Source organism: Mustela putorius, unplaced genomic scaffold, assembly GCF_011764305.1.
Source record: "Mustela putorius furo isolate JIRA1106 unplaced genomic scaffold, ASM1176430v1.1 tig00000095_pilon_pilon_pilon, whole genome shotgun sequence".
NCBI lineage: Eukaryota > Metazoa > Chordata > Mammalia > Carnivora > Mustelidae > Mustela > Mustela putorius.
Window position 1 is genome coordinate 37,254,256 of NW_025421280.1, and position 17,552 is coordinate 37,271,807.

At 52.3% G+C, this 17,552-nt stretch overlaps 1 protein-coding gene across 10 annotated transcripts in view; it reads left to right on the forward strand.

Annotated features, from left to right (window-relative positions):
• The window catches only part of RANBP3 (RAN binding protein 3), a 53,801-nt gene that overhangs the window by 935 nt on the left and 35,314 nt on the right, over positions 1-17,552 (forward strand). For 2 of the 10 annotated variants that reach the window (XM_013045325.2, XM_013045330.2), the window contains exon 1: positions 85-232. The exons of the other annotated variants lie outside the window; for them this stretch is intronic. In XM_013045325.2, coding sequence (XP_012900779.1) covers positions 211-232 — 22 coding nt within the window. In that variant the 5' untranslated portion in view covers positions 85-210. Of the gene's footprint in view, positions 1-84; positions 233-17,552 lie in introns of those variants that run through there. 10 annotated transcript variants of the gene reach the window in all.

The window sequence follows — 17,552 nt, forward strand, 5'->3', positions numbered from 1 at the left end:
GGCAGTTAGTGCGCAGGCGCGTGCTAGGAGTGTGGCCGGGCCGGGACCGCCCACCGGAGCGCGAGTCCGCGCCGGTCTCAGCGCGCAGGCGCGAGCTGCTGGTTTCGGTCGGAGTCAGATCGCCGAAGTGCGCACGCGCGGGAGTTTCTGGCAGAAAGCAGACGAGCCCGGGCCGGCGCGGGGCCTTGTGGGAGGGCTTAAGGAAGTAAAATGGCGGACCTGGCGAACGAAGGTAGGGGAGGCGCCGTCGGGGGCCAGCTGGCGGCCAGGGAACGGGCGGCGGGAGGCCGAGGGGCCACAAGCCCGAGGGTTGAGCACCCCGGAGTGCGGGGGGCTGTGTGCTCGGGGACAGCGGCCCAGCGGGCCCCACAGCCGCCCCCCATTGCGTCCCCTCAGTCCGGGCTCACCGGCCCGGCCCATCACTCCCGGCAGCCTCGGCCCTGCCACCGTCCTGCCAGAGGGCTTTGAGAAGCCGCTGGAGCCATAGCTCTGAGGTCCTCCTGCTCCCCGGGCCAGGTCGGGGCCCGAAGGGGGCGGTAGGCGCGGCCTCAGCGCCTTGGCCTCAGATGTAAATAGACCTCCGGGCCTGGTCGTCGCCCAGCGCGCCACGCTCCCTCCCGCGCCCCCTCGTTCCCGGGGACCGGCTTGTCCCTTTCCCCGGGCCGAGGAAGCCCACCCCCGAATCCGGTGCGGTTCTCATCCTACGCGGGCCTCCTCCATGCCCAGGATGGAGGACACCTGATCTGTTCCCCACCCCCTCCCCGAGCTCGGCCCCCCAGTTCCCGCCAGTTCCCCCAGATCCTTGGAGGCGACTTGAGAGTCGCGCCTCGGCTCCCTGCATTTAGGCCTGGCCACAGGATGTGGAGCCCTGAAAGCCGCGGCTGCTTTGGGGCCCTTTTTCGCGGCACTTCCAGAGAGGGGGGGGAGAGAGAGAGAGAGAGCGAGCCTGTGCGAATTCCTTCCTCTCTGGAGCGCTGACATCCCACCCGAGCGTTTTTGACAAGGTTACGGTTCCAAAACCTCTCGAGAAAGCACTCCATAAGCTGGTGTCTGCTCGAATCAATAGTGGTGTCGGTATCGCAGCAGCCTGAGGACTTCCGAGGCCTATTTTTAGCTCCCTCCGTTTCTAGGTGCACAACTGTAGTTCTGGCAAGCTAGTCTACCTGCCTGGCCCTCTTCCCCCATACATTGCTCCCTGCTGCCGGGGGGGGGGGGGGGGGGGGGGGGGGTGTCTGGAGGTTTCCATACCGACCTGTAAGAATGCATGGATGAAAGAGTTAACTGCCCACCCTGGCAGAGCGTTTGGGGGTGGTACCCTGCACCCTTTCAAAGCCTGAATCCTGTTGTCTTAAATATTCCTCACTTACAAAAGATCCGTGAAGTAGGTACTGTCAGCCGGTCCTCTTGGTTAGGAAACCCGAGTTAGAGCGCTGAGGTTACTTGTCCGAGGCAGGTCACAGAGCTTGTGAGCCGCAGGAATGTGTGAATCAGGGAGTTGGGCCTCAGAGCCCAGCCCCCCATCACGCCCCCACACCCCCTGCCACCTTGAGCTGTAACTCTTCTACAAGACGGAGGAGCCCACCGAGAGCTGAGGCATCCCAGTCCAGAAGATCCAGTTAAAGTTAGGAGAAGGAATGGAGACAGGGCAATCAATATGACATGCTGTATGTATTTATGGGTTTGGCCCATTCAGTTTCTTGAACTTGGCGATCTTAATAATATTGTGAGAGATTTTACTAGTAAGGTGGGCTTATTCAGGAGTAGCGGAGAATGGCAGGGTAAGACAAACAAGCACGGACAGAACCATAGGCGAGTCTCGCAATGAAGGACAGGAACAGGATTTTAGGGAGAAGGGGAAAGTTGCGAGCTCTAGTTTGAACTGGAAGTTTCCGAGAAAAGCAGCAGTTTGGGGTGATGACAGTTTCTCATTGGCTGAGTTACAGGGGCGGATGGTTTCCTATAGAAGACTCAGGGTACCTCCTCTGTCAGGGCCTGTAATCGACATTTCTTTCCTGTTGATGTTTCTTCTGTTGGGGGCTGTAACTGACCGTTCTCCCCTGATTTCTGCTGCATAGTAAGGCAACCCCTTTTAGCCTCCCTTTTACCCCCTCAAGTTTGCTTTAGTGTGGCTTTTCTCATTATTAATTTTCGCAAACTCAAGACGCAGCATATCCAACATCCTAGTCGACATCTGCATGTAACTGTCTCATCGAACAGTCCCTATCTCTACCCCCAACACCTGCCCACTCCACAGTCTTCCTTCTATTTGTAGTAAATGGCAACTCCTTTCTTTAATTACCCAGGCCAAAAACCTTGAAGTCACCTCTTCATCCCTCTCACATGCCACAGCAAATCCTGTCAGTTCTAGCTCAAATATTTCCAGAAGGTGACCACTTCTCACCACCAGCGCTGTTTTTCACCACTTGGGCCTCCCTTCCAACTTTACCCATCTCACGGCTCAGCCCAGAAGCTAGAGTGGCCCCATTATACCTCCCTTTCCTCCCATCACACCGCTCTCTCCCAGACTTGCTCTGCTTGAACCACTCTGGTTTCCTCAGTGTCCCTTGAATGGACTCTACACTCACCGCCTTTATGCCTTTGGACCTTCCGGTTCCCCTGCCTGAACCAGTCTTCCCCCAGATGCCCCTATGGCTCACACTTCTACCTCCTTCAAGTTTTTACTCAAATATTGCGGAGAACTTATCTGGCCACGTATTTTAAATTGGATCCACATTTCCTATCTCCTGTATCCCACTTTATTTTACTCCCCAGCACGCAGCAACGTCTGACATACGAAGTTTACTTGTTTGTTTGACTACCCCTCTAGAATATAAGCTCCGTAAGGGCAAGGATTTCTGTCATGATCACAGATGGATTTCCTACACCTAGAACAGTGCCTGGCACAAAGTAGGTATCCAAGAGATGTTTGTTGAATAAATGAATGAATTCATCACTAAGGACCCGTATTGTAAGGTGTACTTTTGAGCACAAAGGGAAAATTGTGGATTCCTGTTTTCCGTGGATACCATTTCTAGTATATGGGCTAACACGTGAACTTTTGATTGCTTAATTGAACAGTAAGTATAAAACAGAGAAATAGAATGCTTCATATTTAAAGTTTTTGCCTATTAAATGCTACCCTCACTCAGTACTTTGTGTCTGACACTAGTTCTGGCGTAGTTGTCCTCAGAACATAAGTCTTAGTGGCTTTTTGCCTTGTACAGCCTGCTGAGACGTTTAATGTATTATCTGCTGTGTAAACGAGGCCTTTCTTGCCTATGCACTTTGAAGTTTTAGGGACTGCCCCACGTGTGTGTTTTTCCTCCTGCTGTTTGAGCTCCAGTCAAATGCCTTCTTAGCTTCCATTTTTCCAGAGTGCTCTTCCAAGCTGGTCCATCTTCACACCCAACCCTTCTGTCGCTCTTCCCTGGGCCATTGCTACCTCTGCGCCTGGGCTGGGGCATCAGAGTCACGGGGCGAGCTTTCTTAAAACCACAGTCCCCACACCCCACCCATTCCAATTCTGTGAGATGTCGAGTGGGCCCTGGGCATCTGTACAGTGAGGAAGCAGCATGGGTGAGTCCGGTGTGCAGCCAGGGTTGAGAACCACGGGCTTGAGTGGTGCAGATTAGGTGTGCTGTGCCTGTTCGGAAAGAAACGTTTCCAACTGTGTATTTAATACAGCATCTTGTTGGCCTTCGTTGCCATGGTGATCTCTTCAGGGATGGTGACAGCAACTCCCACAGCCCTTTCTTGGTACTCCTGTAGTCTGACTTTTAAAGTCCAGTTGGAATGCTTCTCCCCTAGGAGACAGAGAGAAGTGCGTGTGTGGGTCTGTGTATGTGTTTTACACTTGTGTCCAGGGATACTCTCTTCTGCTTGGCATTTTGCTGTTGATATATCCCAAACACATTAATCATTCTTTCCCCAAAGATACTCTGCATCATAGATGGATGTCAGGATTTGAATGCTGAGTTTTGTGTCTTTAAAAGGTAAAGAATGGGCAGAGGGTGAGTAAAGTGTATTTAACCTGTAGAATATCTTGGATTCCGGACCCCAGTGTTTAAAGATAGCACATACATATGAATCCTTGGTGCCCGTGGACATGGTATAAAGCAGCGTTCTTACCTTTGGCCGTATAATATTTGGAGTCAGACAGTTCTGTTGTGAGCGCTGTCCTATGCGTTGTAGGGTGTTAGCAGCATCGCACTATCCCTAACCCTACCCACTTTATGCCAGTAGCACACACCCTCCCTTGTACCCCTACCCCAGCAGTCGCAACAACTAAAAATGTCCTCAGACATTGCAGAATGTCCTGGGGCAGGGGGTGAGGAGAACCACACCTGGGGTAAGACCCGCTGGTGTGAGTAATGGCAGGGCACAAGCTTTGCCTTGCTGAGAGCTGGGTTTGTGTTCAGACTCTGCCGTGTACTCTCTGGGTGACTTTGAGCATATTTCTTAACCCCTTTGAACCTCGGTTTCCTCACCAGATGGGAATCATGATAATCATGGGTATTTCGTGGCTGCTGTGAGCATTGGGTGAATCAGTATATATGAATTATTTAATACCTGTCTGCACACACAGTAATAAACAGTAAATGGTAGCTATTTTTTACTACCGTGGACTCATCCTGTGGAATGGTTTGGCGTTAAGTCTTCAGGAGAGAGAGAGAAAGAGAGAGCAAGAAACGAGTGTGCCTAGGGAGGCTGGCCCTGAGGTGAGCCATGATGGGACCCCAGCTGGAGCTGAGCCGTCAGCCCTGCTGGGTTCTGTCTTGCCTTCCGCGTGATCCCCTGCCCAGGGTTTTCAGCTTCGACACCATAGATGTTTGTGGCCGGCTAATTCTTCACGTGTAATGCCCCGTGCCTTGTAGGATGTTGATGAGCTTCTCTGATCTCTTCCCGCTGGATGCCAGCAGCACCGTCCTCCCTCCCCCATCATGACAACCAAGAATGTGTGCAAACACTGCCCATGTCCTGCTGGGGGGGCTACAAAGCGGCCCGCAGTTGAAAACGTCTGTCTAGCCTGACCCAGTGTCACTCGAGAGATTTTCACGGGCGGCTTGACTTTTCTCTGTTTTCACCTTACTTGATGACTTAAAATTTAACCCTGAGAGAATGAGCTACAAGTGAACTGGTCGGAATCCTCAGATCACTAAATTCTCACCGTCTCCTGCCATAAACTTGACTTTTAGAGACAACTGTTTTAAAACTTGTCGTGAAGTTATGATAAATATTAACTGGGATTCGTTCTGAGATCAGAGTGTGACTGTGTGACTGTGATGTCCCTTCCGTCTGTAGCATGTGGGGCTGGTGGTAGCTGGGTGGTGTCTTGCTACCTCCGAGGCTGCAGAATCTTTATACATTTTGAAGAAAATTTAGGTTTTGCTTCCATTATATAGACCGAAAAGGTCAAAGTTCTGCAAAACTTTTGAACCGTGTCTTCAGCCTGCCTCTCAGTTAACTGAAAAGTGGGATGACCCCAGCAGTCCTGTTATGTCGCACATTCATTGGGTGTCAGGCCTAGTCGGGGTCTGGTTTGTTTATACTCTGGGGGAGTTAGAGCGAGTGGAAGCAAAAGGAACGAATGGAGGTTAGAGCAGGCGAGCTCAGATGGCATTCGGAAGAGTGGCAGTGTGTGGGAGTGGCAAAGGGGGCATTTTTGGTACCAGTTCAGTTCGGCCTAGTTACTGTGTTCAGGCACAGAGAATAGGCCAGGGTAGAGTGGAAGGTGAGGACCATCTGGGGGGTCTGAGAAGGGCCTTTCTAATGTTGGGAAAACCCTGAGACAGGCTGGCCACAGAGGTGGCTGATGTTAAATTGGCCCTGCCTTGGTAGCTCTCCATGGTACTTTGAAGCAGTCTGAGGCAGGTGGGTTCTCGCCGTATCTGTCAGGATCTCGCGGAGCTGATGGGGGTGGCAGCAGGCAGCAGGAGTTCTTTGTTTTGTTTGAAAGGGATTTGTTTTTGCCACCTGTGCACAGTATCCTTTCCAGTCCTGTGGAGTCTTGTTCGTGGTGTGACTTTGTACTACTTGGGAGAAAACCATATAGCTAGGGCCTCAGAGAAGAGCCCGCTGGCTGTCCACAGTTGGCTTCATCCTTGGCAATCTTGACACTCGGTGCTGTTGCCTAGAACTTGCCGTGAGTCTTAGCCGTGAGTGCATTCCATACTTGTTTAAGAAGCCTCTTGAGGAAAATAAAAAGTGACGCCTGGGCCACCCCATCAGTGACGGTGGCAGGAGGTCCGGAGTATTGGTAGTTTTAAAAAGCTCCACAGATGTTTTACAACACGAAGCCAGAGTCAAAAACCACAGGCAGAAGTTGCAGACTTGCTTCAGGGGCAAGCAGATGTGTTTAATTTGGCCCGTTTAGGAACTTTTGTTTGTTTTTAATTAGGAACCAACATTTAAGAGTTCTGAGATTTCAAGGGGGAGAAGTAATCTAGGTTTCTGATTTCTCTTGAAAAGCAGGAACCAGGCTGTTCCAGGGGTCTTGTGCAGTAACAGGTCGCCAGGACGGAGGAGCAGCTGCCGCCCTTAAGATAAGACTGTGTGGGGCGCCTGGGTAGCTCAGTGGGTTAAAGCCTCTGCCTTCGGCTCAGGTCATGATCCCAGGACCTGGGATCGAGCCCCGCATCAGGCTCTCTGCTCAGCAGGAAGACTGCTTTAAAAAAAAACAAAAAAAAAAAGATAAAAAAGATAAGACTGTGTGCCCCAAATTATAATGTCGAAGATACAGCAAACACATGACATGCATAGGAGAGAACATTAGATGAAAATTGTAGAGGCACTGATCGCAAATATGTAAGACTTGTCTGCAAATAAAGAAAAAGACTTGGAATGCTCAGAATAAAAAGATAGATTGTGTGTCCCCCAGGACACCATAGTCCCCACTGAGTAGTTTGGGATCTGGCCCACTTCCTTCTTTTCTGGCGCCTGCCTGACCTTGGTTGGCATTTGGGTTTCAGCCCTATTGTACCGCCTCTTAGATGCAGCTGTCTCTGCACGTTAGCAGAGAGCCTCAGCGTAAAGCTTTTGACGGTCTGTAATGAATTCGGGATTCACTATCCCCGACTGTTAGCGCTCAGAAAGCAACATATGGCAGCGATTCTCCAAGATGGTCCAGGGGCCCCTGGGAGTCCCCAAGACCTTTCAAGGAGACTGCAGGTTTAAAACTGTTTTCATAACAATACAAAGACATTGTTTGCCCTTTTCACTCCCATTCTCTTGTGAACGGACAGTGAAGTTTTATCCGAAGGTTATAACAGTGTCATACAGCAGCAGATGGACTGCAGAAGCAGAAAAGTGACTCTAGCTGTCTTCTCTTAAGGCAGACATTGAAGAGATTTGTCAAAATGCAAAATAATGCCAATTTTCTCACTAATTTTTTTGTTTTAAGAATTACTTTTCATAAAATTTATTGTTTAGCTAAGAGTTTACTATTATTATCCTAAAGAAATTAACGTTTTGGTATTTTTTTAGCTTTAATTTCTAACCTGGGAAGTATCAGCAGCTGTAGCCAACAGTTAAAAAAGCTCGTAGAGAGGCGCCTGGGTGGGTTAAAGCCTCTGCCTTCAGCTCGGGTCATGATCCCAGGGTCCTGGGATCAAGCCCTGATTCGGGCTCTCGAGCCTGCTTCCTCCTCTCTTTCTGCCTGCCTCTCTGCCTACTTGTGATCTCTGTCTGTCAAATAAGTAAACAAAATCTTTAAAAAAAAAAAAAAAAAAAGGAAAAGGAAAAAAAAACTCATAAAGAGAGTCTCCATAATTTACAAGCATGGAAAGCTGTCTTGAGACCAAGCAGTTTGAGAATTGCTGGCCTGTGATCGGCAACCCCATTGTAAAGAGCCTGAGCAGAGCCTGTCATGAGCTCGGCGCGGGTTTTGGCCCCATCTCTCCAACCCAGGGCAGTTTTAACTTGGGACCGACTGGCAGGCCCCGAGTGACTTGCTCATGGCACAGTTGGAAATACCCAGATTGCCTGTCCTTGATTTGCATCTTACCTCTGCCACGTTCTTGCCCAGGATCTTGGGCAGGATGTCTGACCTCTGTTCCTGCATCTGTAGCCTGGGGATGACGCTGATCAGGTCAGAGGGTCATTGTTCCCAGAGAATGTTTGTCAGGTAACTGACCTACTGGCACGTGCGGATGTGCTCTCAGTTACTAGTGGATGTTGCTCTTGGATTAGATGTCTGGATGGAGAAAAACCTCCTTTTGGATTGTGTTTCTCCACCTCAGTGTTATTGACATGGGGACTGGCGGGAGCTGACCTGTGCCTCGCAGGGTTTAGCAGCATCCCTGGCCTCTACCCACAAGATACCAGTGGCACCCCTCTCCCCAAGTCATGACAAGGAAAAATGTCTTCAGACATTGCCAGATGTCCCCTCCCGGGAAGAATTGCCTGAGTTTAAGAACCCCTGGGTTAAGGGAGCCCATTGACCCCCAAGACACTATATTCCCTAATCATTGGACCTACTGCGGTCATAGGATGTTGCACACATTTAAATGTACAAAGTATGGAGAGGGAGAGAAAAGGTGACTCACAGAAGCTAGTGGGTCACCACAGTTTGTACTATCTGACCCACTGGGAACTTATTTTGGTGTATAATCTGAGTAAGGGATCTAACTCCATCTTTTTCCAAGTAATTAATGCATAGTTTCTCACCTGCAGCATCGTTAACATTTGGGGGTGGTTTGGAGACCCTCCTGTGCACTAGAGGATGTTGATCAGCGTCTCTGGTCTCCATCCACTAGATGCCATTAGCAGTTCCCCCACATTTTGATAACCAAATATGTCTCTAGACACTGCATAATGTCCCCAAGGGGCAAAGTCACCCCTGGGGGAGAAGCACTGGGTTATGAGATTAAGTAAAACTGTCCAGGAATAGATTATTCACCAACTAGAATTTAGGGTTCACCCTCCCAGCCTCCGTTTCCACTGTGGCCTTTTGGCAGATACAGAGGCATTGTGGACTCCATATCCCTGTGATGGAGAAACAGTGTTTTCCATGACCTTCAGCACTGTCTCAGGTTCAACATAAGGACCTTCAGAGAAGCTCTGGATCTAGGCCATTCTATGTCACAGAGACTGAAACCAAAGGCCACATAAGCAGGGAGAGTCAGCTGGTGCAGTGCACCTGCTTCCAGCAGCTTCCAGCCCATGCTCATCCTTTCTGGTGGATCAGATCAGATCATGAGCACTCGTTCTCTTCCGGAAAACTTACCCGTGCAGGGCCCTGTCCTTGGCTGTTACTCTCAAAGAGAAATAGGTATTTGCAGAGACAGTAGTAGTTCCTCCATGCGCATGTTTAGAAGGCAGGCCTTGCTTTGTACGGTAAGTTTAAAGTGCTCTTGCTTTAGCTAAACTCCCCCAGGTTTGCTGCACAGAATCTTGGGAATTTGCTGACCCAGAATGAATGCCTGTGTCACATTTGTAATAGAGCGGGAGTGGGGCGCACGGTTCTTGAGAGTTTGGCTTTCTCGGGTCGGGAGTGGGGGGAACAGGCTACTCTTTGCACAGAAGGGAAATGATGTAGCATTGATGGTGGTGGCCGCTGGGGGTCTGAGAGTCCAGGGCCTGGATCAGTCATTAGCACCATTGGAGGTTCCCCCCCCCCCCGTTATTGGCTCTTATTGCCAGACAAGTGGGACTTGATTTAGCTGACCACGTCTGCCCCTGAGAGAGCACTGGGGACTTCCCCCACCCCATTAAGGCCCTCTCAGTCTTCGCACAGCGGGGGCTGCAGCAGGCTCAGTCTCCAGAATCTGCCCAAATACCCACTTTGCCCGGCTCCATGGCCCAGGACTAGCCCAGGCTGCCATTATCACCGCCACTTGTCACCTGGATGACTCCTGAAGGCTTTTAAGTGGTCCCCTCACATGTGCTGCCTCTGTGAGACCTGTCTTCCCCAGCAGCCCCAGGGAGATCTTCCCCAGGATTTTTTTTTTTTTAAGATTTTATTTATTTATTTGACAGGCAGAGATCACAAGTAGGCAGAGAGGCAGGCGGGGGTGGGGGAGCAGAGAGCCCGATGCAGGGCTCGATCCCAGGACCCTGAGATCATGACCTGAGCTGAAGGCCGAGGCTTTAGCCCACTGAGCCACCCAGGCACCCCTTCCCCAGAATTTTACACGAAACCTTCCTTACACAAACATGGGAAGAATTGGCGTGAGGACCACTCACTGACAGTGCGACCCTTTAAAAATATAAACCAGGTCCTATCGTGACTCCTCTGGCTTCCCTTTAAACTGGATAAATCCGGACTCCTCACCGTGGCCCCCTCCCCAACCTCACCTCCTACTTTCCCCCATGTTAGCCTCTAGGTTCTTTCTGTCCGTAGGACTTTCGTACCTGGGATTCTCTCTACACACCATACTCTGCCTTCACCTGCCTTACCCCAGTATGTCCAAGGTTCAGATGACACCTTAGGGCGGCCTTACCCAGCCATGCACCCTGTAGTGCCCTCCTCCCCATCCTGCTTTATCTTCCTTATCGCACCCCTCTCTCTCTCCCATCCTGTCTCCAGTGCCAGACACAGTGCCTGGCACGTGGTAGGTGCTCAGTAAATCGTGCGGCTGCAAGCTGGGCTTAACTGGTCGGCTTTCCATCAGATCAGGCTTGAGGGATTCGGAGCAAATGAGCATGTGAGTTGTCCCAGCATCTGGGCAGCTTTGAGACGGGGCCAGATTTTGAGGCATTTATCAGTGTTGGGGACCTGGGAGTTGGAGACAGTCCTTGAATCCAAGACTGGTGCTTTAAGGCGGCATCAGTGTTCTTGCCGTCTCTGAGTATAATTATAATAATGAGCGCAATGTCCAGGTGGTGTCCTACTGCGTGTGCTGGCCACTTCAGCACTTTGTCTGCATCGTTTCAGTTAAGCCTCCCTAGAACTGCCCGGGGTGTGGCACCGTCCCTCTTGGACTGTGGGGGAACAGGGAAGGCCTTTTGGGTCGCCTAGGATCCCAGCCGTAGGTGCCTGAGACCGATTTGAATGCCCACAAAATCCAGAGCCTGCGTGGCATCAGTTTGCTGCCTCAGCAGAAGCTCTATGGTCCTGGGATTTGCTTCCTGTGGGGGGGATTTCCGTTGTCTTCTTTGGACCTTTCCCCCAGGCTTCAGCCCCTTTGATTTCACCTCTTGGCTCTGCCCATGTCGTGCCACCTAGTGGCAAAACAGAAAAGTGCTGCAAAGCTGGTTCTCTGAATTTCTTTCGGGTGAAATTGCTGACTTTGTAGAACTTATTTAACATGTTTGTGGGGTTTCTCTTGGGTTCAAGGCACAAGAGTGCCCAGAGCACAGGTTCTGTCACAGCTGCTTATAGTCTGGGCGAGTTGGGGGTGGGGTAGGGATTGGATGGTTTGACTGTAGGGCCGGTTTGTGTAGAAGGAAAGAAGGCAGAATGGGGCTTGGCTTTCGGTGGGACCTCAGGGAACCTGAGGCTCCACCAGCTTGGAAGTCAGACTTGGGCTTCTGGTTCCAGCTCTGCCGCTTACCAGCTTTGTGACTTCAAGCAAAGCACTGTCTGTCTGTCCGAGGCCTCTCCATCTCATTTCATGATTCACAGATGAGAGATGATAAATAACATGTATGTCACAGGAATGTGGTGATGTTAAATGTACCTCTAGGTCTAGTAAAGACCGTTCAGCAAATGTGACTCGCTTATTGCTCCAGAGGTATAGGGACGCAGCAGTTAGAACATTGAAAAGTGGCTTGGATTTCAGGAGATGAAGGTAATGGCAAGACAAAGAGCATTCCAGAAAGAAGTGCATAAAATAAAAGATACCATCGTCTCCAAAACGGCCCCCTGTAATCTCCCCGAGACCACTGTAGAGTTGCCTGGGGAAAAACATACTCGAGTACCGAAAAAGGAATTAAGGGACCCACCGCCCTCTGCTAGCTGGGCTGGGTGGCCACTGAGCGTTCAGGACACTAAGATCAAGAGAGGCATCACCTAGCAACAGCATGTTTGAGCTCACTTCCATTCTTTACTAGAGAATTAGTGTGCGAATACAGCTGACACATCAGTGACAAATACACCTTTATGTGGCTGCTCAGAACTGTTTATAATAATTCCCGAGAAAAGAAATGACTTGAAGGGTTGAGATAGTGAGTGTTGTAGGATTAAAGGAGTTGTCACGTCTTAACAGACTGCTGGTTGTGTTGCCAAGATGCGTTCCATATTTTTTGCACAGATAAGAAGATTAAGACACATCAGCCCAGGATTAAAGCTCATTTTACACAAGTACTTTGCTGACATTTTGGTCAAGAATTCCAAGTGGCTTTCCAGATGGGGGCCGTTTCCTGGCAGGTGTTTGAGACATCATTTAGAAGGGGAATAAACAGAACAGGCCAAGATATCCCAGATTTGCTTCTCTGTGTGTTTTCCTGGGCCTCCGTAGTTTATTCTGTTTGGTTTAACGGACAGTCCTTGGAGACGAAGGTTGGAGGCAGCCGCTGGGGGTGTCCGGGCTTGTTGCAGCGCCTGCCCGTAGTCCTGTGCACTTGACTGTTCCCACAGCGTGGACAGAACGGGTGTGTGTGTTCAGCCTAGATTCTGCGTATGTTCTGCAGGGCACTGTGTGGTTAAGCCTTTGAAAGATGGAGTCGACATGTCTTGTTTCACCATAGAACGTCCACATCTCCGTTCTGTCCTTGACCATCCTAAGGATCCGCTGTTGGCCTGATGGCACCCTGCTCTGAGGCAGAGACGGTCTCATGACTTGAAAGCTTCAGGCCCACCCCAAAACTCATCGTTCACCCTCTAGTTTCCTTTGTGCTTTCCTGGAACAATAACTGATAGCTGCTTCTCAGAAGAAAAGAAGACCTGTGTCATAGCTCCAAGGCCCAGCTGGGCAGAAAATAGGGAGGGAAGCAGGGCCCTTGCTCCTGGATGGCGGTGTAGCCCAGATGCATTTAGAGACCTGGTTCCACCTTGGACCAGTCATTCAACCTCTGAGTCTTCTGTTTCCTTTCCCTTAAAGTAAGGACACCGGTACGACCTCTCCCCAAAAGTGATTGCCAAGAGTCAGGGCGATGGGTGAACAAAGCGTGGAGCGCCTGCCCGACCCGCATATGAAACCACCCGCAGTTTGGGGAAAACCCGCTGGGGAATGTCCTTGCTGTCAGTCACACACACAGGCTGGGAGGAGTCTGGAGCTGGGATCCCGAGACCTCTGTTATCCTGGAGGTGGAGAGGCATTCTGTTCTATCCCAGGGCCCCCTCTGGGGTCCAGGCCAGTTCTTTGCTCCCCTTCCCTTGCCTGTAGCAGGCAGCAGACACTCCACTCCTGACCTCACATCTGGACAGCTGCCGTCGCCGCCCTGCCCCCGGGAGGTGGTTCTGCGCCGGCTTCCGAGGGAAACATCCTTGCGGTGCCCTTTCCTTTCCCCGCGCTTGCTGCCTGGGAGATAGACACACGTGGCCTTTGCGTTTTATGAGTTTGTCTGTCGGTCTCAGCACAAAAAAGACAAAACCCTGAGTCTTGGTCCGTGGCCTACTTGCAGTAGCGGTCTGGGAAGCTTAGTGTTTCAATTCTCTCAAGTGTGGGACTGGTTAAAACTCATTCTCCTTTTGAGGTTCTCTATCACTCTTTGAAGGGGTATTTTAGGGGCCCTCCCCCCAACACAGACAGCATACAGCAGATTATGGACGTTCCTTTCAGGTGAGGCCTTTTCGGGCCTTCCCACACCTGTACCCAAGGCATCTGAGGATTTTCTCTATGTCCCGGGGCCTCGGCTCAGTTCTGCTTTAGGAGAAGGGCCTGCCTCCGTGGAGCCCCTGCTTCTGCCCAGAGACTTCTCCCTCCCTTCCCTGTGGGGAAAATGGCCTGTGGTCCCTCGGGTCGGGAAGGAACCTGCATATCGGGGACCCCTGCCTTCTTTGGAACCATCTTCAACTCTTTTCCTCAAGAAAGGACCTGCCTGAATGGTGGTCCCCTTGCAGGAGCTTCTCCAGTAGACCTTGCAGTGTCAATGCAGACCTCGGATCCAGCGAAGGGAGGGGCGCACCCTGCTCCTGTGGCTCTGGGCCTGGGTGGTCTGTTTTGTGTCTGTCCTCCAGGGTCTGGAGTCAGCCGGTGTGTTAGTAAAGCAGCAGGCGCCCGCAGGCACCACCTTGGAGTTCTTCCAGTGCACTTGGCTTTCTGTGGTCTTAGTCTCCGCCATTCCTGCTCACCTGGCTACCTGCTGCCGTCCTTCTGCTTGGATGGTGCTTCCCTCGAGAAGCCTTCCTGGGCGCACTGCTTCTCCACAGCCTGACCAGAGCCTCTGCTCTGCACTCTGAGCCTCTTTTTCACTTCTCCAGAGTTGCAGCGTTCAGCTGGAGACTAATGGCAGCTCTTGGCAGGCAGGGGACATGTCTCTCCATGTCCCCACCATATCCGAGAGGCCAGCATGAGGCCTGGCACACAGCGGGCACTGGGGTGTGTGGCGTTGCAGAAAGTTGCAGTTGCTGAATGAGTGTTAGGATGGAGTCTGTGCACGTAGCAAGCTGTGCGTCTGGGGGAGTGGTTCCCAGACTCCGCTGCGTGGAGCGCGGTGCCCTGTCCGTCGGGACTGGGTCGGCGGTGCCTTCGGGAGCAGGGCCCGCGTGAGGGTGGGTGAAGGGGCACGTGCGGAGAAATCCCAGACATCCGGCGGAGGTATGAAACAAGAGCAGGAATCTTTTTGTTTTCTTTTGACAGGGAGAGAGAGACACTGAGAGAGGAAACACAAGCAGGGGGAATGGGAGTGGGAGAAGCAGGCTTCCCGCTGAGCAGGGAGCCTGATGCAAGGCTCAACTCCAGGACCCTGGGGTTCATGACCTGAGCCCCCCCCCCTGCCAGTGCCTCCAGAGCCCAAATCTGTAGCCTCCCTGCGACTGGGCTTGCCTATCCGTGTTATTACCAGGACTGCAGAGACCAGATCCAGGACAGTCCCTGGCCTTAGGGATTACAGCTGGACTGTCCCATTTTGCATCTTTACCTCACAGGTGGGTGGAGGGTGGCGGGGACAGGAGGGAGAGCAGGCCTGTGGGCCAGATGTCAGGGGGGCTCACTCCTTTCCGATTCTGGCGTGTCCCCACTGCTGCTGTTTGCCTGGGGGTTCGGGGGCCTTTCCCAGCTGGGGCCTGATCGGCACCTGGGATCCCAGCCGGGCTCAGGCTGGGTGCGGGCTGGCGTGCGTGAGCTGCACAGGGGCCCGTGGAGGAGGGTGAGGCGGGGTGTGGATGTAGCAGCAGCCACCTTGGCCTTGGCATGCAGCACCATGGAGAGCTGGGATGAGGGCACAGCATCTCCCACGTGCCCCCCAGAGGCGGGGTCGTAGTTTGAGGCCACTTGTGCTTCGAGTCTCAGCCCACTTCACACACCAGTTTTGGCCACAGAATACAGAGTACAGTTACATCCACAGAATACATCCACAGAATACAGTTCTCAGGCCTCATGTCAGGAAAGGGCTGAGGAAAGAGGGGTTCCCTAATCAAATAACTTTGGAGAACATTGGGTTACACAGATTTCTTTGTTGTTGATTTTCTTAACTCTTACTATGTGGGTGTCTTGAGCCAGTGCCCCCAGGGAGGGCAGCTTTTTCACAAACTCTAAAGAATTGATTTTATAGGAGCAAAACACCTGGTTGAGAGAATCTGGATCGAATAGTTGGCATTTGATTAACATTTTAGTACTTTAGGTCTTCACGTGTCTGGGTCTCTAGAAATCTCTGGTGGTGGTTTTTCCTTCCCTTGTGACTGGCTGGGCTGGGCTGGACTTCAGGCAAGTCACAGAAGCCTCCTTCACTGCTCTGTTCGCTGTCCGTTCCCCAAACCTGGGTTTCAGCTGGCAGAGCGAAGGCTGCTTGTCCGGGTACATAACCAGAAGCAGTTCGATGGGAGCCGGTTAAGAGCACAGGCCGAGGCCGCCGGCGTGAGCGTGGGGCAGGCGTACTCAGAATGGGGTGCGCTCGAGTTGGCCTTTTGTAATGTCAGTGCTGATTTGCAGCTCATGAACTTCGGCCCTCCTGGAGCCCAGTGGGAGTTAAATCTGTGTGACTGGTGCTGTCTTTGGTAGAGAACCACGGACGCTCGTTGCTGCGGTTTAGTTAGTGGGGTGGGGGTTCGTCATGACCGCCAAACCATCCGTCAGTGAGGGTCGTGGTGGGTCCTGACCTAGCCAGTCCTGGCGACATTTCATTGGCTCCAACCTCCTGCTCGGCGTCTTACGCGTGTGGCTCTGAAGGTACCGCGGTCCACATAAAAGAGGCCTCGCTCCTCTGGGGCTCCTGATCGGGGGGTATATGCGGCCAGCGAGGAGATGGACAAGTCACCCCTGGAAAGCTCCATGCCCCATGTGCAGACACGCCCATTGCTTTTCATCAGGTATTTGACCCCGAGGTTTTCTGCCCCTGGCTTCCTGTTCACCATTTTTCCCGTAGGGTCTTGCACAGAGTCAGAGCTTAGTGAATGTTTGCGCAAGGACACGGCAGCTGGTGTTACAGGTGTGAGGACCTGCAGAGGGTCTAGTTCAAAGACTTAGTGGATGGCCCTTCATGGAGCACACTGGTTGCTGACACAGAGCTGTTTTGGATGCCGAATCCGTGGTCCCTTAGCCTCTCTGACAGGTAGCCTCAGTGTGGCCCGTGGTGGGGTAGAAGCCAGGAGCAGGCTCTGGGGGTACGGGGGGGCAGCTCAAAACTGGGAGCTTCCTGCAAGGTACGGCATCCGGACCTGAATGAGATGAGCATGTGTTCTGGGCGGAAGACCAGACGCATAGTGGAAGCACGGGGCGTGCAGGGGGCAGCCGGCCCTTCGGTGCCACCGTAGGGGTCCAGCCAGGGTGGCCTGTTGGAAGGAGTTCCACGCCTAGTCTGGGGGGCAGTGCTGAGTTTTAAGTCAGTGTCTCACGCCAGTGGTCTGGCTGCTCTGCGAAGGGGGACGAAGGGAATGAGAGAGCAGAGGCGGAGAAAGGAAGGTCGTACCTGCGGTAGTGGTGGCTGCAGCCAGGAGTAAGTGAGGGCCTCCGTGTGGGCCTTGCCGGGGATCCAGTTCTCCGGGAAGCTGCCTTCAGAGCTCCCACCCCATGGCCCTCCCGTGGCCTCTCTCCACCCCCGGCTGAGCACCGTGCCCGCGTGCAGTGCAGTTTTCTTCCAGCAGACGGACCTCTCCCACCTCCTGCTTGGACCCTGCCCTGTGGCTTTGTCCTGCCCCAGAGACCAGAGGCAGCCCAGGCCTCTCTCATTCGCCCGAATCTCTGCAGCCCCTTCTAGGTGCCTGCGGGTCAGCCGACACAAGAAAGGGCTTCCCCTGCCGTCCACATGGTTCTCCCTCTGTCTCGTCCTTCTTCGATAGCCTTCCGTCCCTTTCTCCAGTTTATCAAGGCCGAGTGCTGTTGGTAGACCACAGGGCAGCCAAGGAAACAAGGCGCTCTCCGATCCCATGGATTTGATGTTGTAGTAGGGGAGACAGAGCATAAACCCATAACTACTAGTCTATCTGGTGGTGTTATTTCCTGGGAGAGAAAGTGTCTCTGCTTCACTGTGAGGCCAGGCAGGGTTTCTTCTACCGAGTATCATATCGTGTGTTG